Source organism: Anser brachyrhynchus (genome assembly GCF_964034855.1).
Source record: "Anser brachyrhynchus genome assembly, chromosome: 6".
NCBI lineage: Eukaryota > Metazoa > Chordata > Aves > Anseriformes > Anatidae > Anser > Anser brachyrhynchus.
Window position 1 is genome coordinate 36,324,471 of NC_137700.1, and position 27,551 is coordinate 36,352,021.

Sequence of the window (27,551 nt, forward strand, 5' to 3'; positions counted from 1 at the left end):
CCATGCCGGCGGCCGGCCCGCAGTGGGCGGAGGACGCGCAAGGGGACGCGGGGACGTCCCGTGAGGGGCCGGGCCTGAGGTGTTCAGGAGAATGGTTTTGGTGGTGGGGTTGTCGGTGCTGGGGTAAAGGGTGGGTGGATGGTCTTAGGGATCTTGTCCAGCCGGAGTGGTTCCGGGATTCTGTCAGAGCGGGGTGCGCCTCACGGCTGGCGTCGTAGGGAGGGCGGTCCCCAGGAGGTGTGTGCCCCTCGGGGTTTTAGAGAGATAGATCCCGACGCCTCTCATCTCGTCCAAGATGGGTGTGCTGTACCAAGTAACATTCACCCCTTCATCATGAAGAGAATGGCACCTCACTTTTCTATTGCAGTGCAATAGCATGTGTTAGGGTGTTATGGGGTCTGGCCCCGGCGAGCATCTGCCAGAACTTCACCGCTTTTTGCTGAGGGGGTTAAAAAAATAAATAAAATTTGCTGGGCAGCAAAAGCCTGGAGCGTGTCTAGTGGTGACAGAAGCAACTGCTCCATGGAACACAGTTTGGAATCCCAAGGACAACATAAATGCCTTTTTTTAATCTAATAAAAATAAATTGATAGAAGTACATTAGCAGACGCTGCAAATGATAACAGTTGCATTTACTGTAGCAGCTTGGCTACCCCAAGCAATGGCATCTGTCCTGTAGGAACTCCTTAAACATAACGAGCCACTTGGAGTAATTGGGTCAGAAGGGACCTCAGGAGTGCAATGTCCAACGCCCGCCCCTTGCAGGGCTGACTTTGCTGTTAGGTCAGCCCACTCCTTTATTTTGGCAAATTTGTTTTTATATGCATAGAAAACCTTACACATACAATTTTTTTTTCAGCGGTGTTGAAATCAGGTTAAGAAAATCGAGGCTCTACTCTTCCAGAGAGGCAGTCAGAAAGGACATTTGTAGGCAGCTGGACTCTCCACAGCTCCAGGCCCAGCACGGAGGCTCAGGTACTTCTGACTCTCTTTCAATACCTGTGTTGAAGCCAAATTTTCACCTAAACACTATCTTATCCCCAGCAGGCAGCTACGGATACATTGTGAATGATAATGCCAAGACCACAGGTTGAGCCCCCTCCCCAAACTGTCTGCACTCAAATTAAGTAAGAACAACCAAATGACTGTAACTCTTAGGTAGCCAGCAACAGCTCTCATTCGGCACCACAAATGGTGTGGAAGACAATTTCTGAGTGAGAGAACTTACCTTCTAAAAGACAGTCATATGCAGACTCCCCTTCTGCTGCAGACATAAGCTCTGCATTGCAGAGGCAGAAGCAGAATTTGGCCTGTTTTTTCAAAAAGTCACAGTTGGAGAGCTTTTGCCTCTTATTTTGTTGTCTTCTAAGAAAAAAAAATAAGTATTCACATAACTGCTCGATTTCTAGCTGGTGTTTGTTAATTATATAGGATCTTTATAGCTCTGCCCACTGCAGGGGCTTATGATCCTCTGTTCTTCCCTTCAGCTGTGGAAGTGTCAGCATCCCCACTTTAGGGGTAAATAAACAAGGAGGTGGCTGAAGCTGCAGAAGTGCTGAACACCCTGTACTCCTCCTCACTCCTCCACACCCCGGGCACTGGAGAGCCGTGGCTGGCAACACCGAGGAGGAGCTGGGAGGAGGGCCCCATCCTCTGCAATCATCAGCAGGCTGCTCTGTTGTAATGTAATTACTGCAAGCTGATTTAATTTCACATCATGCCTTTCGTATAATGGCAAGATGACCTAAAGAGTTATTATTTTCTTCATTAAGAATTGCTTTCATTAACTAACTATTTTATTCTAAGTAAGCATGGCTTGCCATGGGTCTTTGGGAGCACCACCAACAAAACCCCAGGAAGCCTGTCTTCTCTCCCCAAGTCAGATAAGTACAGCATTGCAGCTGAAGCTGCAGTCCTGGTGCCCAGGCCTGTCCACCATTGTCGTGTCTAATTTATGCATGGAATCGTTCAATCCTAAGCGTGACTGTAATTACACAAGCACTCTGAGTAAGTCATACCTGGAAAAAACTATTTTCATTGTATGTTGCTCAGACTGCCCTTTGTTCAGCATGTAGCGCAGTGGTGTCCCAGCTAGTTCCTAGGCACTTGGATCCTACAAATTAGAGCTAATAACACACTGGTACAGTATTACAAAACCTGCACGCGGACAAGCCCAAAGCTCTGACTAGTATTTGCAGGCAAAGCACATCGACCTCCAGCAGCTACTGCGATGTTGCTCCTGATCAGTCTCTATGCTAACAGCACTACCCCCAGCTACCTCTGGCACTCCTTTGCATTTGTCATTTTCCACTGCTAATGCCAGACCTGTTCTTTTTCTTTTCAGAATTAGTTTTCACTGCTGTCATTTCATGCCCTTTCTGGATGCAGTATCCTAAGGCATGGAATGTCCCAAATGACCAAGTAACATTTAAGAAACAAAAACAATGAAATGAACAGTCGTTGTGGCTCAGTCATTCTTTGAAACTTTTAACTGCAAGAAAACTTCATGCCAGTTCACGTGCTGATAAAGTTCTGTCCCCAGTGGGATACTTGATTCTCCTTTTCATTGCGTCCTGTCAGTATTCTTCCAGCTCAGTCTATAAGGTTAATTAGTGTCATTCCAAAAGACTGTTCAGACCAGCAGTGTTGCTTTGATTCATCCTTGGGGGTGGAAATGGTTAGCCAGCTAAAGGTACTAAAAATATCTGGATATGTTAAATTACAAAGATAGTATAAACTTTTTTTTTTTTGGAGAGATTTGAATGCCAGGGAAGCGTTTCTTAATGCCTCAGTTATTAGTGCTTCTTAGGCACTAATTACTGGGCTCATCCTGGGGACAGAGGAACATGGTGCGGGGAGGTAATGGAGGCTGCATTGTGATTGCCCCAACTCTCTGCAACCCCGCTGTGCATACTCTGCTGTGAAATGGTGGGCAATTTGGCCATTTTCCTGCAATACCACATACTCCTACCAAATTTATCAGCAGCCACTCCACTGTAGCCAGCTTCTGCTGCTTGCCACAGTGGGCTGAAGTTCACAGGAGCCAGGAGAGTTGCTTCTCTGACTTTGGTAGGTAATAACTCAGTCGTCTAGAAAAAATTTAGCCAGCTCTTAACACAACACATTTTCTTTGGAGTATACTTAGTAGGGATCAGTAATTTGGCACACAGGAGCCTAGATCCACACCTCTGTGTCTGTGACAGAGATCGTTCTACCCGCCCCACTTGACTTGTAAGAATAAACTCTACCTGATTTTACACATCTTGGCAGTGGGTAGAGCAGCCTAAGCACCAGAAGAGCCACGGTTCACTTATTCTCGGTGAATGTTTAACTGCATGGCACTGGATCACCACAGCGCTCCGCAGGGTCGGGACGTCAGGGTGCGCCTCGTCCGGGACACGAGGAAAGGGGAGATGGATGAAGCACCACATCTTCTAGGCCACAGGGCAAAATCCTAACGCTTTAAAACAGAAGTTTATTGATTATTGAGCTTCACAGCTCTTAGAGGGAAGGTGCCTGCCCCACGGCGCTGCCTCAGGCACCGCCAGCTCCAGCCGCCCCTGCAGCACGTGTCCCGCGGGGCCGGGCCGGGCCGGGCCGAGCCCTTCCGGGGGAGGGACGGCGGCTCTGAGGAGGAGGAGGAAGCGGAGGAGGAGGAGGAAGCGGAGGAGGAAGCAGCCGGGGTGTCTTCGTTTGCCCTCGGCCTTCGAGCGAGGCCCAGCGGCCGCGTGGCGCAGCCCGGGGGGCGCAGGGTGGCCCAGGGTGGCCCCGGTCCGCCCCGGTCCCTCGCAGCGCTCTGGGTGTCGGCGAGGTCGGGGTGAGAGCCAGTACCCTGGCCTGGCCTGGCCGGGCCCCGGCTGGGTGTCTTGGGGCTAAAAATGCTTAATTCTGTCCCCAGTTAGTTAAAGTAGCGCCTGCTGGTTCTATGTGGTTTCGGTTGTGAGAGTTAGTTGGTGGTTTGCTTGATTGCCATGTAAATGGGTATGCTCAAAGGCAGCTCTGCTTTATTTGCGAGTAGATTGTAACTTAATTTCTTCATCGTAATGTAGTAAGAGAACCTCTTTATAGTTAAAATAGATGTATGGTGCATTAACATTTGGAAAGCAGGTGCTAAAAATTCCTTCTGGTAACATCCCGTTGCCTGCCTTCCCCTCAGACACTGGCGGTGCTGGTCCAGAAGCTGGCTCGCCTCAGGGCTCCGCTGTGCTGCGGAGCCTTCACATGGGGCTCTGATCCCATTGTTGGGTGGGTGAACTGGTGGATTTTAGCTGGTGCTACAAATAGATGTCACTTACTGAAGCAAGTGGTTCAGTTAGCTTGTCACCCTTTGTGACAACCGTTCCTGCTTCTCAGCAAATCCCTTTTGTAAAGCACTGCTGCTTACTTACCTTTGGTCAGAAGTGTTGTTAATACCTTTAGCACAAGCTGTTACTTCTTAGTGTGTAAACTGATGGTGAATTATCCTTCCAAAAGTGATTTTTAAAGATAACTTCACAATATGACTTCAAAATATTCAATTTTTAAATTTGTGTCCTTGCCTGAATTGATTTCTTAAATCTATGCTTCTTTAGTTACCTGGCATACAATCGCCTCTTGTCATACTCGGGTATGAATGCTGACATGATGGCCCAGCCCCTTCACGTGAAGGACAATGGTAATAAAGTTCCAGGTAAAGGTTAAAGCAGAGGAGAGCTACTTTTCTGTTGCAAAGTCCTCAGTTTGGAGGCTGAACCTGTGAGATATATAACAAAAATGAGTATTTCGTGAAGCAATTACACACTTTTTTTTGGTCAAATGTGTGTGTTTAAAAAAAAAAAAGTACAGAAAGTGTTACTTTAAGCTGCAGCACAAGAGTGAACAACTGCAATAAAAAGAGATTTTGTCCAAAGCTTGACAAAGGTATTTTAACTTTTTTTCCTCTGTATATGCGTAATCATTGTAAGGATCAGCAGTAAAAGTTTGGCTTATAAATGCAACTAATTCCTAATAATTCAGACTTGGGTGGCCAGGAATGCCTTAGATAACTGTAAAAAGAGAGTAATTGGAGTACTGGGGAACTTGGTGCAATTGTGCAGTGGGAATCGGAGTCCACTCAGGAATATTTTTTGCCTTCACTATTCTCTGCTCTATGCTCTCAGTTATTCCAAATGGGGGGGAGAGGGGGAGGATTGCTACTGGGAGATCTGAGGTAGCTTGGTATGCAGCCATCTGGAGGGTTCATTAAATGTAATTAATTTGCTTCCACGTAGAAAAAGGGCCGCATAAGCTTTATATTGGCTTAGTGGAGAATTGGGACTAATGAGCCTGTTGGACTGGAACAAGCTCAGAAAGGCATGTGTGGTCTATGACTGAAACAACGTCTTTTTTGTAGATGAATGAGTTACCCAGTAGTAAAAAAATATAGTTCCGAATACGTTGGTATGCAGATTTATCAAACAACTTCCACAAGACAAGCGTTCACATAAAGAATAAACTTGGGAAATCATAAGGCTTATAAGGCACTCAATTGAAAATAAAATCTGTTTAAGTAGTTTCAGAGTGTTTTGTTTTTGAGTACTTGCTTATTTATGGATGGTGGTCATTAAGGCCTCTATTGAGTGATAGGACCAGAACAGAGAAACTGTTGCTCAAATAATACCACTGATGGTAGGGTTTGAATAAATGCGGTATCAGAATGATAAGAAGTGACTAGCAGAATATGTAATGTTCCTGTAACATCTCCGTTTGCTCAAATGTGCTAGCAGAACAGTAGAAATAGAGAAGACTTGCGTGTTTTCCTGTAAATACTCCATAACACAGGCACACATTAGTATTGTTAGATCACTTTGCAAATATTTCTTCTCTTAGGAAGTTCTATGGAAGGCACAACCAGTAGAAGAAAGTTGCCACAAGCAGCTGGAACTGATAAAGGACGTACTGTGAGTTACTGCACTTTATAATTGCCCCACGTATTCTGAGTGTTTCTAGATAGCAGAATGATCAGCATAAATTGATCATCTCTTTCTAGAACTTTGAAACTTTTGTCATGTTTTGATACATGAGAATATTTCTATCCAACGGGATTGCTTTTTCTGGTAAGAATCACCTTAGATTTTTACAGGTATCGCATTCTGATTTGATTGAGAAGCCAAAGAAGTTGCAATATTCCTATGAGAATGTTTTCTCTATTGGCTATGATAAGAGTCTCTTCAATTCACTAGCATCACCTCCTCAAACGAGAACTTGCCATCATTGTGGTCTGTTTGGTAAGTTGCTGTTACTCTGTAGTCTGTGATGCATGGTGTATTTGTCAGTGAAGCAGGATCATAAGAATTACTCAAAAATGCCTTAACATAGAAATGTATTTTGTTTGTCATATGCAAATGTAGTGACTATTCATAACGTAATTGGATTTACAAAAGTGAGAAAATGAAGAGCATCTCTCTCAATCAAAATGTTTTTTTCCTTCTTCAGTACAGAAGGAATTTGGGGCAACTGGAGCAGTAATAGGTAGCTACAGATGAATAAAAACACCTGTTTGTATCTGCTTAGAACTGTAGTAGGACCCCCTTGTAAGCAGTTATTTAATAATACATGGAGTTAGTATCTTAACAGCTGTTGTCTTTTCCCATATAGATGTTTCTTTGACTTTTTTTTTTTTAGGATCCCTCAGATGTTCGCAGTGTAAGCAAATATACTATTGCTCTGTAGATTGTCAGAAGAAAGATTGGCCATCCCATAGTGTTGTGTGTGAGCCAGTTAAACAGAAGTAAGTTTGTTAAAAGGTCTGCTAAATAATATTTACAGAAATATAATGATATCCCTCTTAGTACAACTTAAATTACCGTATCAGGGCACTATAACAGTAAAATATGTTGCTTATTCTTAGGCTAGTATTACATCAGGATGACGTGATAGTGTTTAGAGTTCTTAAGTGTGAATTAAGTCAACAGAAATGTTTTTGCTTTGTGTTAGTATTGGAATGATGTGAGCATGTGGTAAGAATACCAGTTCATCACCTGTGTTATTGCTGTTGATGACGTAGGGAATGGAGGACAAATAAGCCTGTACTTATCAGGAGTGGCGCAATTAATGGACTGTTTTAACAGACTGAAGAGGCGAATTTTAAATGTAACTGTAGCGTCATTGAGCTTTATGGATATTTTATTTTTGATCAGCACAGTTGCAATTAGAAGATGTTGTTTCAGCCAGTTCATTCTCTAGCTGCTCTTTATCATTTTTTGACATGCCAGCTGAGATGATCAAGAGATCGCTGTCTAGTCTGTTTCAGTTAAATGAAGCTCTGTTAGGTTATGATACTGTACAAACTGCCTGGATTTGGAGAAGTTTTGGAAATCTGAGCGTTTAGGCTGACACTAGCAAAGAGTGATGATAGCAATTGTTCCATGAGCCTGTAGCCAGGTTTCCATAATCAGTTTACGAGTGAGGTGTTTTTTCACAAGTTTTGCTACACTCTCTGAATCACGGGTGTAGGAGAAGGGGATTCAGTCTGGCACGTTATCTGGATTTTACCTGTGTGTTCAATTGAAACAGCAAGATTTATCTTTTTTTTCAGTTTCTACAGTTTTTAAGGCTTATTTGGGATTGCAGTGTTAGCAGAATGCCACAACAGTGTGAGATTTCTTCTCCAATTTAACCGAAATTAAATAGTTTTTGTTGATGGTATCACAAAAAGCACACCAGATGTTACGTGACAGAGAACTAACAAATTTGTTCTGTCCTTTCTTGGAGGAGGAATAAGGGTTGACACAAACGTCTCATTATTAACGCAGCTTTTCTGTTTTATTTGCAAGTAGGTGTTATGAATGTTCCTTGTCTGGTCTTTGGTTCTTCAAAACTAACATGTTTTTCTTTGATTACAGTTCAAGTAATAACAATGGAGGCAAGATACCTGCTAAAACAAAGACAGGACTTTACCTTAAGGTATAGAATATGATTTTTACTATGTGTTGAATGAAGTTACTGTAAGCTAGTTGCAGGATATGATCTAACCTGTCCAGGGAAGGAGCAAATTCCAAAGATAATAATCTACTCATTTTAGAAAGATTAATGCTTCTAATCAAAAGTTACTAGGAGAGACATTCAAAAGTATGTTACTTCTAGAGCTAGTAGCAAGACTGTCAATAAACTTGATTTCTGTTCGAAAAAAAAAAAACACAAACATTTGTGATAAAGTTAAAAATTAAGATGTATGATGTTGCTAGAGAAATATCTTAGGAAGGATACAGATGTAGCTTGTCCAGTTCTGAACAATTCTGTATTTCTACCTGTATCCATGAGCTAAAGCTGGAAGCCTGGCAAATATTGGAGGAATACGTCATGTAGTCTTGTACATTAACAGATGCAGATGAACTCTTGCTTGTTTGCTGTAACAGGATTTAAACATGATGCAGCTCTCCTTCATAGCATTTTGATCTTATTTTCAGACAAACATTTCTTCCTGTGGACTTCCTAAGAACAGTTTTGCAGGAGATCATTTTGCTATCATTTTGTTCGTTCATCTGTTTAACTTCTTGAAAAAATTTAGAAAGTAGGCTTCATTTTTGGTCATGAGACTTCTGTTAGTACATTCCGAAAGCTTTCTGCTGTCTGTGCGTGTCTGTAACTGTTCCGTTAAAACTGATAAACTGGTAACAAGGGACCTCTAAATCAAGAGGGCATACAACATGAATAAACAATTTCTAGAGGATTATTTTGAAATAATGGAAGGCTTTATTTCTCCCTGTTTCATCTTCTGAGTCTCAAGCAAGTTCTGGGGAAGTAAGAGAGCTCACGTTAAAAGATTGTTCGATATGTAATGTATTTTACCGTTGGACTGTGAGGAGCATTTTTATGGGAAATGTTCTGAAGAATCTTTGTTGCAAGTAAGCAATTAATTTGGAAGTTATAACAGCAGTCTCTGTCGTCATGCATTGTCCAAAGTATGTTGGTCTGAATATAAGAGTACTTTTCCTTAAGGATGTGTATGAGATTTTTTTGTGATGTTTTTAGGGTGTCGCAGACACGGATGGTACGCATTAGGCAGATTACACTAAATGTGCAATGTTACTTTTTTTTTATAAGTGCTGTTAAGCAGTAGCTGCAATGTACTCTGTTAAAGCTGCAAGGAAGCAGGTGGAATTGAATTCCTCTTCTGAGAGCCTCATAAGCAGGAAGTATAGCAGAGTCATTGGTCCTGTGTGAAAGGAACAGGTGAAGCCATGACTGCTGCCTAGACTACTTCAGCACTTGTTTTTCATCCTCAGTGTATCTCTTGATAATGTTATTTAGTTATTATATAACTATTTATTTTATGAACTAAATATAACTATTTATGTTATAGTTATTTCCAAGAGTAATACAAAGTCTTTGAATTCCAATGAGGAGGTCTTAACCAGTATCTACAAATGTGCTTTTGTTGAGATGATAAAATGTTCTTTTTTTCATCTGTTATTACTCAAAGATGCAGCTGAACAACTCCAGTCTAAACATAACTTGTAGCTCCTTTAAATAGGGTAATTCAACGTCTGTGGATTCCCTCAAGACAGAAGAGCAGTGCAAGAAAATAATGTTGTCAGATCTCCGGAGCCTAGGTCTCAAAAAAGCTATGGAAGTACAGGTACTTCAATTTTGAAAGAATGCAAGAGGCATTTGAAGCATTGTTAAGCATGCGTAGCTGTATGTTACCTCAGCAATCTGTATCGTTTTGTTTGCCTGTAAAGTGTCTTTATTTTTATAAAGATAAGTAAATGCAAAGGGAGGGAATAATGGAGAAAGATTTGTTTCTGTGATGGTGAACATCGCTGTCTCTTTGTTCTGAGTAGATACTACTGCTAGATTCAAAACAAAAGAACAGCAGCAGGTGTAGGGTGAAATGCATTTACTGAAATGCACGCTGGTGCTGAATAATGGACTGCGGGGTGTTCTTGTATCATTGTTATGTTCTCTCTTCAGGGTACAGTAACAGAATTCAGGAGTCCAAGTGAATTTTATATACAGATGACTTCTCCAGAAGTTTTAGACCAGATCAGTAAACTTTCTGTGAAACTGCAAGACTGTTACGCTAACACGGTTATTCAGGAGCATTATGTGGCTATCAAAGGAGAAGTCTGCGTTGCAAGGAATTCTTTGGATCAGGTAAGATCCGATTGTCCATAAAATAACACTTTTATAATGAGCTTATCATGTCTTTGCAAGTTTTGCTTTTATGTCTCTACAGGTGAAAGCTGCTACTTAGATATCTGTTTATTGTATTGAAATTGTGATAGTTAGCAACTTTATAATACCTGGAACTCAAATTGAAGGCGCTCTATTTTTTCCCTCTAAAAAGTTTACTTTTATATATTTTTATGTACTTAAACCGTGTAGAAGTGGTTTGTCCTAGTGTTTCTTGAAGGCTATGGGAGTTTATAACAAATCTAAATTACTTTAGTTAGTTTGGAGTATGCCTCTGCTTATTTATTTCATTTCTTACCTGGTTGCTGATTGCTTTTTTTGTAGTCACCTCTAGTTCTCATTTCCCTTCCCATCCCCTTTCTTTCCTTTTTTTTTTCCTCCTCCATTGTTAGCAGATGTGATTCTCTGTAGGAAAGCCCAGATCCATAGGAGTTTAACTATCTTCACAGCAGTCAGTGTTGACGTGTGTCATGTTCATTTGATTTGCTTTAAAATTGCTTGGTTGCCTTTGTTTAAAAACAAACCTGGTGGAATAAAGTAAGCTTTGAAGTGTGTGTTTTAGTGAGGAGTGCAGTAATTGTGGTTGTTTGTTATGCTGTGTTTTTACTAAGAGTATTTATTCCCATACAGACATGGAATAGAGCATTGGTTAAAGATGTGGATATATCGCAAAAGAAAGCGCAAGTATTCTATATAGATTATGGAAAGGAAGAAAATATTCCACTCTCCTGGATTAAAGCTCTTCACAAAGACATTGAACTGCTTCCTCCATGTGTGAGTTCTATTTTCGTAACAGTAGTTGAGATTTTAAATGAGTAGCTCTGAAATAAGTATAGCTCTTGTATCAGTGTAACTGTCATTATCACAGTATTTTGTGTTCGGTGAAAGTGATGCATAAAACCTGCTATATTACGCAGAGGTTCATGTCCTGAAATGTTCCATAGCAGTGAGGAAGGCCACCTATATTATTTTTTTTTCCTTAGTCCTAGAATTGTTTTCTGAGCTGGTAAAATAACTGTGGGATGTTCGGGCTCACATTTCCCTTCTGTGCTGGAGGGTGGTAGGGGGTGCAGCCTGCTCGAGTAATTTAATCTGGTTTTAGGCAGTGGTGAAAATGACTCAGAATTTGGGCAAACCTCGTCTGCAGTATTGACAGCTCTTGGTCTAAGTTGCAATTGTTCTGGTAGTTGTTCATCATCCAACTGACTTCGTTGCATGCTGTGTGAATATCTCCCATTACAAAATAAATGGTCTAGCTTTAATCCACAGGTCAAAACGGTATGTTTGACTTGACACAAAGAATAAAGAAGCATTCTTTCAACCAGTGGGTGCCCTGAGTACCAGCTATCGGAACAGTCTTTCGTAGTGTGTTCACGCGACTCTGCTGGGTTTGTAGTAGACTTTGACAGCCTTCTGAACTTTGTCTTAAAACCCTCAGTGTCTCCTGCAGGCAAGTTACGACATACACCCGTAGTCAGACGTAATGTGATACAGGCACACCTTGTAGTCCTGAGGAAATGCAGTGTACAGTTTGAACATAACTTCCTATTTTTTAACTGTTCTGTAAAGAAGTTAGTTGAATTGATAGTGCTTCAGATTTCAGCAGCAGCTTTTACTCTTACAGACCGGATGATATTTTGGAGGGCCTTAATTACTTATTCATATTTTTAAAGGGCAAATAATCCCCAACCTTCCTTGTTTTAATGGTAATTCTTTCCAGGCAATTAAGTGTTCCTTTGCTAATTATGATCCAAAACAAAGAGGATGGAATGAAGGCGTCGACATCTTTTCTTCCCAGCTCATGGGAAAGACCTGTTCAGTAATTGTTGTTGACATATTACAGGAGGAAATGATGTCAAGATTTGCTGTAGATGTTGTTCTTCCAGATTTTTGTAAGTGTTTGGAGTGAGGGTGGAAATGGGCTAGGGGGGAGGTGGGGAACACGACTGTTAAGTCTTTCATACTCACTTTCCCTCTCCACAACACTCCCCAAGACCCTTGGAAGAGGATTTTTTTCTTTTTTTGCTTCCCTCCCTCCCCACCTGCCCCTTGATTTTATTTTTTATATATTTTTTTAATTATATTTTGCCTTTTAATAGAGGCTATTTTAAAGTACCTGTACCTGAAATATCTTAATGTTTAATGACCTTAAAATTGAGTCTGAATTGATATTTTCAGTTGAGCTTTAAGGGTTTGATTGTAGAACCAGATCAATACAGAAAAAGTGTACCTGCTGTCATCATTAGGAGGGCTATTTTTAATCTGGCCCCAGAGCAAGAACAGTATAGTGATGAGATAATATTCTTTTCATTAATTTGCAGCCCCAGAAATTTTGAAGAAAGTGATAGTTCATTTTCTTAACCTGATAAAATTCCTCACATGCAGGAAGCTTATCTTCATGCCGTAGTCTCTGCAGTCTATGGATGGTTCACCTTATTCCTGTGTAAATGCCACTGCTTCAGGACCGTGCTGGGCATATTTCACATCCAGTTGCTTTTTACTACATTGACAAACTAATATAACTTATCAGCCTCTTGGAGAGAAGATCACAGCAGTCTCTTGGTCATGGAATAGACACAAGCAGCATTTCATGACCTTACAAGCAATTTAAACATCTGTACTCAGGCTTTCATTTGAAAAGAATTATATTGAAAACTTGAAATACTGTTTCATGCTTCCGAAATGGAATATGTAATTACTGAGAAACTCAGGATTTCTTTGTAAATCCTGTGTACTTGGTGTTGCAAGTTTAGACACAGGCTGTGAAGAATTAAAAAGTTTCAATCGCTTTTCAGCCAAGTATTTTCTGGTAATGTCTACAAGAAAATGGTGATCATGACTGTTTAGTCAAACAGTCTTGGAGCTATGCATGTTGTCAGGAAGCTTAAATGCTTGAGTTACTCTGAGTCTACTTCTGTCTCACATTCTAAGTGTATTAATTGCTTGATAAATAAGAACAGGATAGTAACATAGGATAGATTCAGAAGATGGTTCTTAAATGAAACTGAACTATGACTAACTTGTATGCTAAACTGCTTTGCTTCTTGCATCTGTTTAGATAAACTGCCTTTAGAAATGAGGTCTAATTTAACTCCAGGAAGTAATACTGAAGGAACAGACTCTCCAAAAGGTGAGTAAGCAAACCATACTTTCTAAGTAGGAGGCTGAAAAAGGTTGGGGAGCCTTAGATTCTCACAGATGGGGTGATGCTTTATATGTAGTTTACGTATTCTAGCTGTTCATTAGCTTTACATCCTACTTAAACGTTGGCCAGGGAAGCTTCCTTCAGCTCACTAGTGACACTGGCACCTGTGCTTTTTAATAGTATGAAATGCTTGTTGAGTGAGGATGATGTGTCTATTAGTTTCATGGATAAAATGGCATGAGCCTTCAAAGTCCAAAGAGTATAGCAAAACAAACTGCTTCAGCATGTTTTAATTCTGTAGTTTAATTTAGCATAATTTGTATAAGTATCTCTGAATCTGGCCTGGTGAGGTCGCACATTGCAAAGTCATCTAGCTTTTGATCAGTGACATCTTTTTCCTTTTCTTTAATGTACAGTGTCAGAAAACCATTCTATGGGAGGTAAAGAAAAAACACCTGAAGATAAAGATCTGCTTTGCTGTGGAAAGTCGGTAGCAGAGTGTGTCTCTGTATGTATTGGAGACACGTTCCCTGGTGTGGTTTCCCATATTCAAAATCCAGACAACTTTTTCTGTCAGCAGATGCGCAGTGGCCGTAAGTGACTTGTTGAAAACAGGCTGTGGGGTATTTAGTATGGCGCTTTTTTCTTCAAGAGAGATCCTCTAGAGGGAGGCATTGCTGGTCTGATAGTTTGACCTTATAATGGAGATTTCCTGTGGCTTTAGGCTGTGCCTCAGTTAAGAGCCATGGTGCTATAGAGGATGTTTTTGGCAGCATTAGCTGTTCACCTCCAAGTTAATAGGCGATGCTATCATTTGTTGCCAGTCTGAGTAGTCCAAACTAGAAAGATGGTGTTTGTATGGATTATAGCAATCTTGTTGAGTGAATTTGTATATTTAAACAATAAATGTGTTCTCTTAAATGTTAAACATGTTATCACAGGTATTCAGAAATGTGTGTCAAGTTCTAATTATTCCTTTTTGTTCCTATAATGCCTGTAATGCTATGCCACTGGGGAGAAGTTGCCTTTTAGGCTGGGTGTGTGGACTGAGCTTCTTTGTTATGTAGAGTGGGGAGAATATCTGAGTTTCAGAAGGGAGAGGAGCCCGGATAACAATTCCCAAACCCTGCTTTGTTGTCTTCTGATACAGTAGAATATAAGATAAGTAACAGTTACAGTGGATCAGAATGCTAGGCTAGGAGGAGCTTTGGTGCATCTCACACAATGCCCTTAAACAGATGTTTGGGGGAGGGAGAGAGCAGAGTAAGTCCGTGGGTTGTGTCCTCCTAGCACTCTCTGAGTGTACGGTTATTTTCAGCTGAAGTGGCTTTTGCAGCTGGATGGGATCTGGCATGTTTACTAATCCTGAGTGGTTTTCTCTTCTTTTATACTTACCCAGTCTTCCTCTGAATTCTGGGTAGACTCATAGCTTACGATTCCTTTGGCAAAAAGTTACACTAGACATCTACCTGTTGTTTGAAGAGCTGTCTTCCTTTTGTTTCCTTACAGCGTGATTATGCTATCCGTGTTCAATTCCTACTGGCTTCAGTTATGTTACTGTACTGAAAGAGTCTGACTGGCTTTCCCTGTCCTCTTTACTGTAGTGATTTCTCAGAGTTGTGCAAGACTCTCCTTGTGCAAGTCCTAGTTTGATCACTTTTTTTTAGTATTACATTTAACATTACATGAAATAACCTCCGTTATGTTACAATCTGTTCTTTATGGCCTTAAACTTAACATTTATATACTTCCTTAATTATCAGGCAGTGTATTTTCCACAACATGTGTATTTTAATACCAGGTCATCTTGCTGAGCTTCAGGTGTGTCTTGATGAACACTGTAACAGACTTCCTAGCAATCCAGATTTCCGTCCTGCTTCAGGAGACTTGTGCTGTGCCCAGTTCACAGGTAAAAGTGGAAGTACGACTCTGAATTTGTCAGCTTAACTTCCTGCCAAATTTAAATGAGTTTTACAATTATGTTTAGAAATGTCTTATACAGACTATTTCATTTGTCCAGTTTTAGCTCTGCATTGCACTTCATAGTGGTTTTTTTAAATTTAAATTGAATAGTATTTGATAGATGTCATCATCATTTACCAATTTTTAAACAAGAATCATAAAATGGCCCCATCACTAAACAAACAACACTGCATTCATTTTTGAGTAAAGGAGCTTTTTAGGAGACCATGAAGAAACTGATTTAATGCTGTTTCCTGTGACTGGAAATAAGCATAGGCTTGAAATTTCACACCCCAAAAAAGGTAAAGAAGAGACAGGATTATATATAGCATTGTTGCCCTGATGGGGTTCTTCACAACAGGTTATTTAGCAAAACCCTGGTAATTATGAACTGTATGTTCATAACTTAGTTTCTGTGTGACAGCCATCACTGTCAAGTTTCTACAAGTCTTATTACAAAATTACATCTTGTTTAAACCTAAACTAGTATTCTGCATAAGGCAGTGTTATGTGCCTGGAACTGTCCAGTCTACATGAAAGAAATACCTTTTTATTTGTAAGAATATGAGGTCCTGTTTGCCTGAGAGCAGGAGGGTAAAGATGAATCTCCTCCTTACAGATATTTCTTCTTTTCATTCACCTTTTTAAAACAGACAAAAAATTGCTGCTCTTGTACCTTTTTTCTGTTCAGAAATGTTGCTGTTACAGCCTCTTTACATAATCTATGAGCATTCCTCATCATTTCTTTTTGTTTCTGATATGTTTTTGCTACTTTTAATAAATTAGCTGTTAAACTGAACAGATAAGCTGAAATAAACTTTTTTTTTTACACATTCAGAAAAAGCTGGTACTGTCAATAAGCTGTCTTGGTGTTTGAGTGGACACTGGTTTCAGGTGCTTAGCTGGGGAAAACCATCAGTTCAGTACTTCAGCTGTCTTGATAAATTTGAGAGAGAGCTTTTATTTCTGTTTCTGAAATCTTTTAATTGAATTAAAATACGTAAATTATATTAGATCTGTTATGTGGTCTTTGAACTGCATGCCATTTCAGTCTGCTGAGATCCTGGTTTTTTTTTTTTTTTAACGCTGAATTTAACTACATTGTGTGGGTGTAGTGCTTATTTTTTCTTGCAGTATGCCTTTGCGTGCTGGGGCTTCTTTATGGAAAGAATGTTTGTAACGTTTAACTCCCATGAGGGGTGATGGTGGTAGGTGTCTTCTACAGGGTTTTGTCAAGGTTAGCATGAACTGTAATTCTGTTGTTTCAAGTCTTGTGTTGACATTGCTATTGTGTTTTATATTGTTCTGTCCAAAAAATCATTCTGTTCTTGGAAGCAAGTATCTAGTATAACGAATGTCTGTGTGTTCATTTCTAGAAGACAATCTTTGGTATCGTGCTGCTGTTATAACATATGCTTCTGAAGATACTGTTCTGGTGGGATACATAGATTATGGGAATTTTGAAGTTCTCCAGCCAACCAGACTTCGTCCTATGACTCCAAAATTAATGAACTTGCCAGCTCAAGCCATAAGATGTACCTTGGCAGGTAGGAAATAAACTTTTTTCTGAAAATTAAGAATTTTCAGAATTCTTAATTAACTGTTGTAGCATATGTACAAAACAAGAAGAAATCTTTCCTCACGTATTTAAAATCTTTCCTAACCTATTTAGTGACTTGTATGCTTAGAAAACTCTTATGTTAATGTGCCTATTCTTAGGTTTGCGTGTGCTTTTTTTTTTTCTAAGCAAAATTCAGTCACCTGCTGGATTTGTGGAGTTCTTAAATCTATTGTGGCTTTAACACTGCAGGAGAAGATAAAACTTCATGTTGTATTTTGAAATGCTGAACTCTGTCTCTTCCCCTCCACTGGGACAAATCTGAATCCCCTCTGAATCTTTCCTCTGAAATCTGCCCTCTGAATCTTTCCATGCTATTTGACTTTTCAGGTGTAAAGCCACTAATGGGAGCCTGGTCCTCAGAAGCTATTTCTCTTATGAAACAATTAGTGAAAGACAAAGTGCTGACAGTGAAAGTAGTGGATAAAGAGAGTTATAGATCTGTGGTGGAGCTTGTGGATGCATCTGTTATTCCGGAAATAAATATATCGAGCTATCTCCTGCTGAAAAACTGTGCAGCTGAGGAATCAAGGATAGCCTCCTTGCCAGCAACTGAAATAAGCGATGTTAAGCAAGCAAATAGTGAGTACAAGCACGTCCTGCTCAAGTGGTAGTATTTAACCTCCTACTAGAGTATGTACAGAGAACCACGTTCTTTGTCCAGTCCAGATTGTGAAATCTAGCCTCTACAGCTCTGAAGTCTAGTTATTGTGACTTTTCCATGAAGAAATCATGTGTTTGTGTATGTGTGCACATACATAGTGAAGTTGCAATTGTTTACTTGTAGAAGATCTTACAAGAATTTAATTTTCTTTGGTCAGAAGTCTTAAAATTTCTAGTTGAAGTAGGATATGACTGGTTAATACCTGCCCGTTTCTATGCCCTTGCCCTTTAGCTCATCTTTGTCTATATTTAACATCTGAAGCCATATGTTCAGTCTTTCAAAAGCTGTTCAACTGCAGTAGCCTGTGTAACTTCAACACTAAAGGGGTTAGTGGCCTAAACTGCCTTTCGTGCATTTAGTGATCGAAGCTTCAGTGTGAGATAGGTAGGGGACTAAGGAACCAACTTAGATTCTAGGAACTACAATTCCACAGAGTCCCTCATGCTCAGATTACTGTTGTCTAGTCTGAAACTTTCTGTGATCACCGCTCCCCAAATACCTATGGCTTGCCCTTCTCTGTAGTGAAGCAACTGGCATGTTTCTCTTGCTTTTATTACAAAAAGGTTCTCACTGGTAATTAGTCTGTTGGTTTACTTATAATGAGAAATTATAGTACACAAAGAATGAATATACAGGATGTGATTTTTTTTCTATAAAAATTATTTTAATTCCTCTACTTCTCTCTTTCCTCTCTAGAGGACACAGCAAACAAAAAAAAGTGGGGATGGAATAAATTAACTCTTCAACAAACAGTAGATGTGATAGTGTGTACGCTGTACAATCCTGGAGAATTCTACTGTCAGATTTCAAACAGTGGTAAGTTTCTTCAGCTTTTGTTTTCCTGCATAGTTTATTTGCTTCCTGATTTTTCAGTTGTTATAGTTCAAATGCATTGCTGTTTCAAGTGAGTTTATAGCACCAAGTCTTACCTCTGAATTTTTGTATGTAAGAGCGAAGAGTACAAGAAAAATGATGAAATTGAATCAGGGCACGTAGTGGCTCTGAGACTGAAATGTGAAAATGTTGAAGTTAAGCAATTGAATAGTACTGAAGGGTGCTTAGTGGTAGATAAATCTCTTAATTCGTGTGAACTGACGAATGTGACTAAAAAATCTGGCAATACAGTTATTGGAGGTACTATTAATCAGAATGGATCACTGCTAATTTTGGCAACCCATGTCAGAGCTGATACACCTCTTTCACAGATGGTTAGACTTGTGGAAGAGGCCCAGACCTCAAAGGCTCCTATACAGCAATTTGCAGACAAACTTTGTGGCTACTTACCTATTTGTCAGTAAAGATCAGCTTTCTCACTTCTTGCTAAATCAGTCTGCCTGGTAAGTTAACTAGTTAATTCAGTGTCACAGTTCTTTCAAATAAAATACTAAATTTCACTGAAATCTTCCATTAACTCTTTTAAATGTAAACTATACCACAGAAGTATTGATAATGTTCAATCCCACTTATTCTATTGATCTTGTCTTTAATTCTTCCCATTCTTCAGAGTTACGCGCTCTAAACTTACTTAATAAATCATTGTCTGAATACTGCCGGAAAACTCCTCCAAATGTTTTTAAGCCAGAGAGTGGAGAACCTTGCTGTGCTTTTTTCTCTGGTAAGTGGCAGACTAAAATATTTCAGTTTAACAGGGTGAAATAAAGCACAAAAAACTCCACCCTAACTGATAGTTTATATTGGTAGAAGATAGCAAAGAATTGGTTTTATTTACTAGTAAAAAAAAAAAAAATCTGCTGGTAAATGCACTAGATGTGTGAAATGTGTTTTTTTTTTTTCTTTAATCTTTTCTTAAATCAGATGATGGTAACTGGTATCGTGCTTTGGTGCAAAATGTTATTTCAGACGGAATTGTTAAAGTATGCTTTGTGGACTACGGGAATGTTGAGGAAGTACCACTGGATAAAATACGGCAGATTCCATCCTCGTTCCTACAGCTGCCATTTCAAGGAATTAAATGCTGGCTTTCAGGTGGATCTTCTTAGGAGTTCTCTCCTTACAAGTGTTACTGCATGTAGAAACTTGTTGCTTGTGGGGAAGGAGGTAAATGCATGGTATACTTCACAGAACTGTGTTTTATTATAAATGTCTGTGTTATTTCCAGAGTCTGGAAACAATATGCCTCATTTCATCGAGGCATATTCTGCTCTTTTTGTCTCTTAAAACACTATGATTTTCTGCGCCCTTTATAAAGCAGTCTAATATGGCGTTTTCATAAACAGTCTTCAGTGTTATTTGTGCTAAGGGTTAGGGATTTACTTGGTAGAGTATTGTAAGATGTAGAAAATAAAACTTGGGAGTCCTGAGGAAATGTTTCCTTTTTGAGGAAAGGAAGGAGACCAGCTAACAAGTATGAAGTACGCTGTGTATTCCTAAGGTAGCCAAAGTAGCCTTGGTATTTCAAGTTGTGTTTTAAAAAATAAATAAAAATTAGATCTTTAAAGGAAAATACAATGTTGGAGAAAGTCAGTTAATGGAGTTATCTTGAACAGATCTCCTCCTTCTTAGGTATAAAGCCTGCTAACAGCAAATGGATTCCAGAAGCAACAGAAAGATTTCATGCATTCTCTGCAGGGATGAAGCTTCAAGCCAAAGTAACTTCCCTTTCTGGAGATGGGGCAGGTGTAGAGCTTATTGATAATTCCACAGGTTATCCAAAAGTGATCAATGAGATACTAACTTCTGAAAAATTAGCTGTAAGGGAAGATCTACAAGACAAAAGTAATCTTCCAAATAAGTCTGACAATAAAGGTAACTAAATGAATGTTAACTTTTAGATTGAACGACAATTTTCAACTTTCCAGCCTTTAACCATAGATAAACTCAAAACAGTATGTTTACTATTGATATTATCTTGAGGTTTTTATAGTTGAACACAAGTGCCCTGCAGGTGGCATTACAGACAAAAAAAAAAAGTATAAATCTGTGTTTGTCTTGAATGTTATTTGAATGTTTGACAGTGGAGAGTTGTAAGCTTGCTGCATGATGAAAACTTTTTCCATGTTTTCTTTCCTGTATCTTATTTCTCCAGAATGCTTTTTAATTAACTACTTCTATACCTAGTAGATAATGAACACCAAATTAAGCAAGAATTATCTTGGTTTATAGTTATCTTCTTGAAATAAAGCCATGCGGTTGTCACTAAAATTCAAAAGTGTGTTCCGTAACATACTTAAAACATGTATATGCTTGGGAAAAAAAGCAGCATGAAGCACTTTCTTGCTCTTCCTCTTAGAAACCTCAGTTGGGTGCTGGAAGCCGATAGAATTGGCTATGGATGAAACCGTACCTGTCTGTGTAACAGAAGTTGTAAGCCCAGATTTGTTCTATGCTATTCCAGTTCAAAGTAAAGGTAAGAAACAGTGTTCTCTGCTCCTAATACCAGTAAGAAGTTATTGCTGCGAGCTAGTTAATAAAATGATTGCCTGTAGTGAACTGAACTACATAGAAACATAGCTTGGATTGGAGAAAAGTACAAATATATTAAAAAAAAAAAAAAAAAGCCAAGAGTGGGGGCAGGGGAGCTTAAGAATAATTGTGCTCTTCGTTACATTCATTTTTTTTCTTCTGTAGATCATGAGAAACTACTTAGGCAGCTGATTGAACTAGATGACTACTGCAAATCTTATAAGATGCAGTCATTCACACCAAAAACGGGTGAAGCCTGTTGTGCCAGGTTTTCGGGTGAGGGAATCCATCTTTCTTATATTTTCTTAACCAGGAGAATGTGGAATATGTTGTGCACTGCAAAATGTATGGAACTTGAAGAGGAAAGAATAGCTAGTTACTGCTTAAACTGAAATTTATTTGTGCTGCCCTGCGTCTTGGGGCATGAAATTTATAGCAGAGCAATAGTGCCCTTGCATCTGTACAGACCCACTTCTGTTTTGTAGGTGGCTGGATGTTTTTCTGTTTTGTTGCTTTCTCTGTGCATGGGTAGGTGCCACTGGCTATAACAACTAATAATTCAGCCTTGTTAGGTTAACAAGGGATTAGTGAACTGTTATTCAAGTCAAAGGTATTTTTAACTGTTAGGAACCTTCATTTATTGCCTTAATCTTTTAGAAGAGGGCATTCCCTGCTGATGCATTAGCTCACCTTTAAAAAAAATTAAAAAATAGTGAGTAATATTAAACATTGACTGCATGTGCATTGCTACAGGAAATCCAGCTAAGCGCTGAACAGCCTTAACTTAGAAAATGCTATAAAAATAAACGTAGGTGCTAGATCAGATAACAGCTCATGGAAAACAGCATAGATGAATTAAAAAAATACTAGGCAGAGAACACTAAGCATACGCTAAAGGAATGTGTTGGAAAACAGATAAAGGAGCTAGCAATGGGGTGGGTGTATAGACATCCCAAAACAGTAGCACAGTAAAACTCTTGTCTGTATGATTTGGGCAAAATTCTGAAAGAAACACTTAAGTCAGTATAAATACCGCAATCAGAAACTGTTCTCTTGTTCTTCTGTGGGTTTTTACCTTGTCAAGTGGCATTGTCTGTATACCAGAGTATTTAAAAATTCCTGGGAAACTGTAAAGCTGAATATTTCTGTTCTCATCATAATCTGTCTGATTCTGCTTGTTTTGATCTTTTCAGGTAATGGGCGTTGGTACAGAGCTCTTGTTCTAAAAGTTTCTCAGTCCACAGTGAAAGTACTATATGCAGACTATGGGAACACAGAAACTTTACCAGTTTCAAATGTCCTGCCGATCACAGATTCCTACTTAAAGTTTCCTTTTCAAACAATTATATGTTCACTTGCAGGTAACAAAAAAATAAAAACAACAACAAAAGTTCATTATAAATCTGCGTCTATCCTGATGATATAGTGTTCATTCCTTAATAACAACAAACATAACGATCTGTTGAAATAGTATACCGGTTAATACCGTGAAGGCTGTTTCAGAAAACGTTCTTAACTAGCTGTAGAATCTTAACTATTTACTATGAAAATTTAGTGTTATAGTTTCAAAAGCTGTGATGACATTATATGTAAGATGAAGTGATATAAAGTAACTCTTCATAGAACAAATTTGATTGTACTTCTCTTTTTTCCAGGAATAAAGAAAGCTGAGTGGTCTCCTTTGTTACTTGACAAGTTGAAAGAAATGTTGTTGAATAAATATGTCACAATTACTGTGAAGGGAATCAATGAAAACGTGAACTTGGTAAAAGTAGAGAAACAGTGTGAAAATGGTAGTGTGAATATAGTTGACAAACTAGTAACAGAAGGTTTAATCTGCAAAGCTGAAAACTCAGATATTGTGCATCAAGGTACTTATTTTTACAGACTTCTTAAGTTAAACTTAATTTGAAGAATTAATTAGGAATTAGGAATTAATTTGACATGTGGGATGCCCGAGTGACTTGTTCTTTTGAAATTTTAGGGAATTCCACATACCAACTCTCACACATGAGCACTGCTTTCCTAGTTAATCTAGATCATTCATTTACTTTGTGGTTTGTTTGTCCTTTTTGTAGGCAATGGAAGTGAGACCAAATGCTGCTGCACAGAATTAAAAATACAGGTAAGATTCAGTCCAAACAGTACTTTAAGTTTTTCCAGAATTTAAAAGAAACCCTGTGTGGGAAGCAAATGGGAGCAGGGAGAGAATAGCTAACTGAAACACTGAAGGTATGTGAAGTGAATATCCCAATACTTTTCTCAGTTTTTGTACATGGTAGTAATCAGAACATCCCGAAACTGAGAAGATATTGTGTATGTATCACTCTGTGTGTTCTGCCACACATCCAGCTGGTTTTTTTTCCGGTAGAGTTCAAGGGCTCAGGGATGCTAATTTTGTCTACTGTGTAAAGATAGTTGCAGTGTTTTGCATAGACTGTATCATTTTGACCAAGGGCAACTGGATTGTTTTCAGTAACAAAGCTGTGTCTTGCTGTGGATGCAACTTGGCAGACAGCTGCGCATGTAAGAGGACTCTCACAATATGTATTTCAGGTAGCACAGATGAGTGTTAACGTCTGCCACGTTTTGTCATGGTGCTAGGGATGAGAGTCTGCGTTCAGTTGGAACGTGTAACTGCTTTGCTAGTTTCAAAATCTTTTCTTCTTTATTTGCAGGGGAAAAAGTCTTTCACAGAAATAGCATGTTTGTGTAATTTTTGAAAGCTTTCTGGTTTTAGCACTGCTAATCTTTAACTTAGGCCGTTCGTGAAATATTAGAAACAGCTCTAGATTACTGAAAGTGACTTAAAGTGTACCAGAAAAGATACAGCAACCTTTTCTGAAGTAAGGGTCTTTGTCAGAGGAATAAGCAAAACTTGGAATTCTAAAGGCAAACTCCTTTGTAAAGGTGTTTTGATTTTTCAGCCAGAGGCACCTAGGCCAAAAGAAAAACATGCACTACTATATTTGGGAGGTAAGAAGAGAGCATTTCTGGTGGTTCAGGATCTTGCTGTTTCAAAGGCAGCGTAGTTAGCAGCAGTTTAGTAGCAGAAAGATAACATAACTAAGCTTGGGAAGAGTCTAGTAGATTTCCCTGTCCCAGTGTAGGCTCTTGAAGCTCCCTTTCCCTTCCCCCCTGTATCTCTTTGATCTTTCAGTTCTTTGGGGCTTGTTCTCTCTCTAATCTCATGTGACTTCACTTTGGTTACCTTTTTATCATCCTTCCTCATTCCAACAAGTTTGGCTCAAAGTCTCATGACATGAAGAGAAGACAGACGATTTCCTGATCTTTTAAGTTGTACTGAAATAGGTGTGTGTAAATAACAAAAACTTAACAACCTGATCTATGCCATAATTTGAGTATTCCGTCGATTTTGGTCTTGAAATTTTCTTTTTAAAAAATAAAAAAATATCAAGTTGGCTAGAATTCTGCTGGCTTCCCCCCTGAAGATTTTACTACAGAAAGGAACAGTATATTCAGTGACTTAGTGTGGGACTTGGCTGAGTTTGTAGTTTTAGGATATACAAATTAAATTACAACAATTGTAAGTTACAATTGTAATGTAAATTACAAATTTACACTTCAATTTTTAGAACTGTTTCTAATACTTTCTGCTTATTCCACAGCTTAAAAAACACGAACAGATTCTCCTCTTCCTTCTAAACAAATATGGGAATCCAGATGGGTTCAGTGAAATGAAAAAACTGTTGGACTGCTAAGTCTGTGACGTGCTGTTTCGTTTGTATGCGTACCAGGTTACTGCAATTCCATTTTTGGAAGAGCAATTGTATTCATCGTACTAAAAATGAAAGTCACTTAGAAGAAATTCTGCAGTTTAAATAACTGTATCAATCTGTATGCTTGGACTGTTATTATGAAATAAGTATGTAACTTCAGTGTTTTCAAATCTGCAAGCTAAATTTTCTGTTCGGGTTTTTTTTTGGTACCACAGTGTTGGTAAGCTTTTTTACTTTTACTTAGCTATTGAATGCGCATAACCTTATGGAGTGGTCATTGCACTTTGAATATATTATGTAAAATTAGATTTAAAATTACTGTAATCTAAAGCTTACTTCAACTTTGGTACCATTAATTTTACTTTCTTTTACTTTCTTTACTTTCATTTGCTATCTTATCTTGATTACAGTCTTCTGTCAACATAATTTCCTGTCTTTGAAGTTAGACTGAAATTTTCTCAAACTTGTTTTCAGTATTGTTAAAGGATGAATCTTGTGTTAGGCTGCAAATAGGTAGTTCTCAAATCAGTAAACACTTAAGTGTGCACAAGTGTTTGTTTACACTTATGCTGTGTAATTTGCACCTGTGAATATTTTGGAGTTGTATGAGATCTTTGTTCTGTCTCTTACAGGTAGCTGCATTGTCAAGATTTCAACCCTGTCATTTTTTTTCCACACTAATAGAGAAGTCCTATTCTGGGATGTGACAGCCCATTCATAATTTGATTCAGTATTTCTCTAATGCAGCTGATACCTTCTTGTCATTGCTGACTAATCCAGTGGCAATGTTACTAAGGAGTGCCAAATCATTATTTATAGAGCACAGTAGATACTTGCTTATTAAAGCTGCAGGGATACATTTTTTGTTCTCGAAGTAAATATGTTAAATTCTGGCTCTGTTCAAAGTAGAAGGATGTTGATATTAAATTTCTTTGTGAAAGTGAAGTGTTTGACCTAATGTTTTATTACACTTAAATTGCCTCAGATATTTTTCCTGCCTCTTATTTTGTTATATTTTATTCTTGCAGTGTAATTAAACTGACTCTTCCACTTGGTTCTGTTGGCACTCTAGAGTGCCTCAGTCTTGAAACACGCCTGTGTCCATCTTATGTGTCCCCATAGCCTCCTGGGACAAGTGTGACCTTTACAAGCATTTACTTGCATGCAAAACAACTCACTGCTGCTATGGTTCTCCTGCAGCTTTTGTTCACTTTTCCACATACCACCGTTCCTTGCTGCTAATACGAATCTTCTGAAACTAAACAACTAGTTGCTGACTTTGCAGTAGACTAACAGTCATTTTTGTCTACATTTGAAAAGCAGAAAAAAGAAAAATATGAAGATTGAATTTTTGCTTGTTCTAATCTGTCATTAAAAAAATGGAACGAAGTTGGTGCTCTACTTAGACACAGTGAGAGGTTATTTGGCGGTTACCTTTTCTAGACAGTGGAAGAAATGGAGAAGAGACTTGGAATGGTTCAAAGGCTTTATTTTACTCCATTTCAGATGAAGTCTTGTGGAACATTAAGAACAAATCACACAAGAAATATGGAAACCTCTTAGACTTCCTGATATGTAGCCTTGGGTTCCTCTTGTTCTGTTTTTCTCTGCTCCTTTTAATCTGTAATTGAAGTCTTTTCTTGAAGTGATGATAAACTCTATCAAGTCTGTGTGAATTATATATCTAAATGCTAGTATAGAATCTAATTTTTAAGTAAATTTTCATGTGAGATAATGTCTGAACAAAGGATGTAATGAGAAATACATGAATTTATAGCATCCAGTCTCTTAAATTTTACTTACAAACTTTATCCTCAAAGCAAAACAAATATGAACTGAAACTCTGTAATAACGTGGAGCTTCTGAAATGGAGGTAATGAAAAACTTAATAAAAATGATATAGCACTGAAAAACAACAGGGTTTCGTTTTAATCCTTAAAAGACTTTTCATTTATGAACAGTGTTTGTAGTAGCTGGAGTATTCTCTGTTTGGTTTGGTTCTTTTTTGAGTATTTGCTATTGTAGTATATTCTTAACTAGTACTATGCTGTGGAGGTAAGAAAATATTTTTTTCTGTGCAGATTACAAAATTATTGATCTGTTTAGCTTTTGTGTGGGAAGAGACGTGCATGATATTCTTCGACTAGAATAGCTTAATTTTATGCAAGCACCAGTATTTGTACCCGTCTGTCGGGTTAGGGTGGTACAGTGCTTTCGGTAGTCAGTGATGCCTTGGGGCTTGGAATCCTGAGGTCTTGCTGTCTGCTTTAAAACCCCACCTGTAAGCGGGTCTGATACCTTCTCTCTTAAGTGCATCTTTTACTTCTGTTTACAGGAGCAGTGCTCAGGCACTGTATGCATCAGCTGCTCCTTCCTGAATGTGATAGAGTCTCGAGGTGGGTCAGGCACAGGATTCAGAACCTGCCAAGCTCTGCAGCTATGTGTGACTCCAGGAACCATGAAATTAATGCTTTCTGAGAAGTGTTAACTCATGCAGTTCTCTTTCAGTTACACATCATATAGCTCATATAACTCTAAAAAGGGGTCCTAAATAACCCCTCTAGGTGTAGGGTCTGAATGTGGTTGATAAAAAGTAGTTTTAGCTGGAAAACAAGCAGTAGGGAAAACAAACAAACATCCCCCATCAAAGTAAGTAAGGGAAGTAAGTTATTTCATAGCTGGTCTGGCTTTTACCTCTGTTTTTGGTCCTGTTTTACCTGTTTTTAGACACCTGCCCTCCCTAGCCAGCCTGTCCCAGGTGTGCTGAAGTCAGCTACACTCAGGCTCTAGGATGAGTAGGTACAACAGCGTGACTCTGAAATGAAACCTAGCGCACTCTTTTTT

At 38.8% G+C, this 27,551-nt stretch overlaps 1 protein-coding gene across 1 annotated transcript; it reads left to right on the top strand.

Moving 5' to 3' along the window:
• The first annotated feature begins 3,614 nt into the window (after positions 1-3,614).
• Positions 3,615-26,623, top strand: TDRD1 (tudor domain containing 1). The gene is made up of 25 exons (XM_080597745.1): positions 3,615-3,817; positions 4,572-4,669; positions 5,848-5,918; positions 6,101-6,245; positions 6,643-6,748; positions 7,863-7,923; positions 9,494-9,598; positions 9,934-10,116; positions 10,786-10,929; positions 11,999-12,047; positions 13,214-13,285; positions 13,717-13,893; positions 15,102-15,209; positions 16,639-16,809; positions 17,211-17,462; positions 18,241-18,360; positions 19,049-19,159; positions 19,360-19,530; positions 20,068-20,310; positions 20,795-20,911; positions 21,133-21,243; positions 22,161-22,328; positions 22,623-22,838; positions 23,046-23,092; positions 24,597-26,623. Exons 2-25 carry the CDS (start codon positions 4,609-4,611, stop codon positions 24,687-24,689), a joined length of 3,102 nt encoding a protein of 1,033 aa, XP_080453871.1. The 5' UTR covers positions 3,615-3,817; positions 4,572-4,608; the 3' UTR covers positions 24,690-26,623.
• Positions 26,624-27,551: the final 928 nt, after the last annotated feature.

Bases quoted from the DNA above. Each gene is read 5' to 3' on its own strand.
- TDRD1 (XM_080597745.1), top strand. From the start codon at position 4,609: ATGAATGCTGACATGATGGCCCAGCCCCTTCACGTGAAGGACAATGGT. The intron at 19,160-19,359 runs GTAAGTGGCAGA...TTCTTAAATCAG, and splicing joins TTGCTGTGCTTTTTTCTCTG to ATGATGGTAACTGGTATCGT. The intron at 23,093-24,596 runs GTAAGATTCAGT...CTTATTCCACAG, and splicing joins GCACAGAATTAAAAATACAG to CTTAAAAAACACGAACAGAT.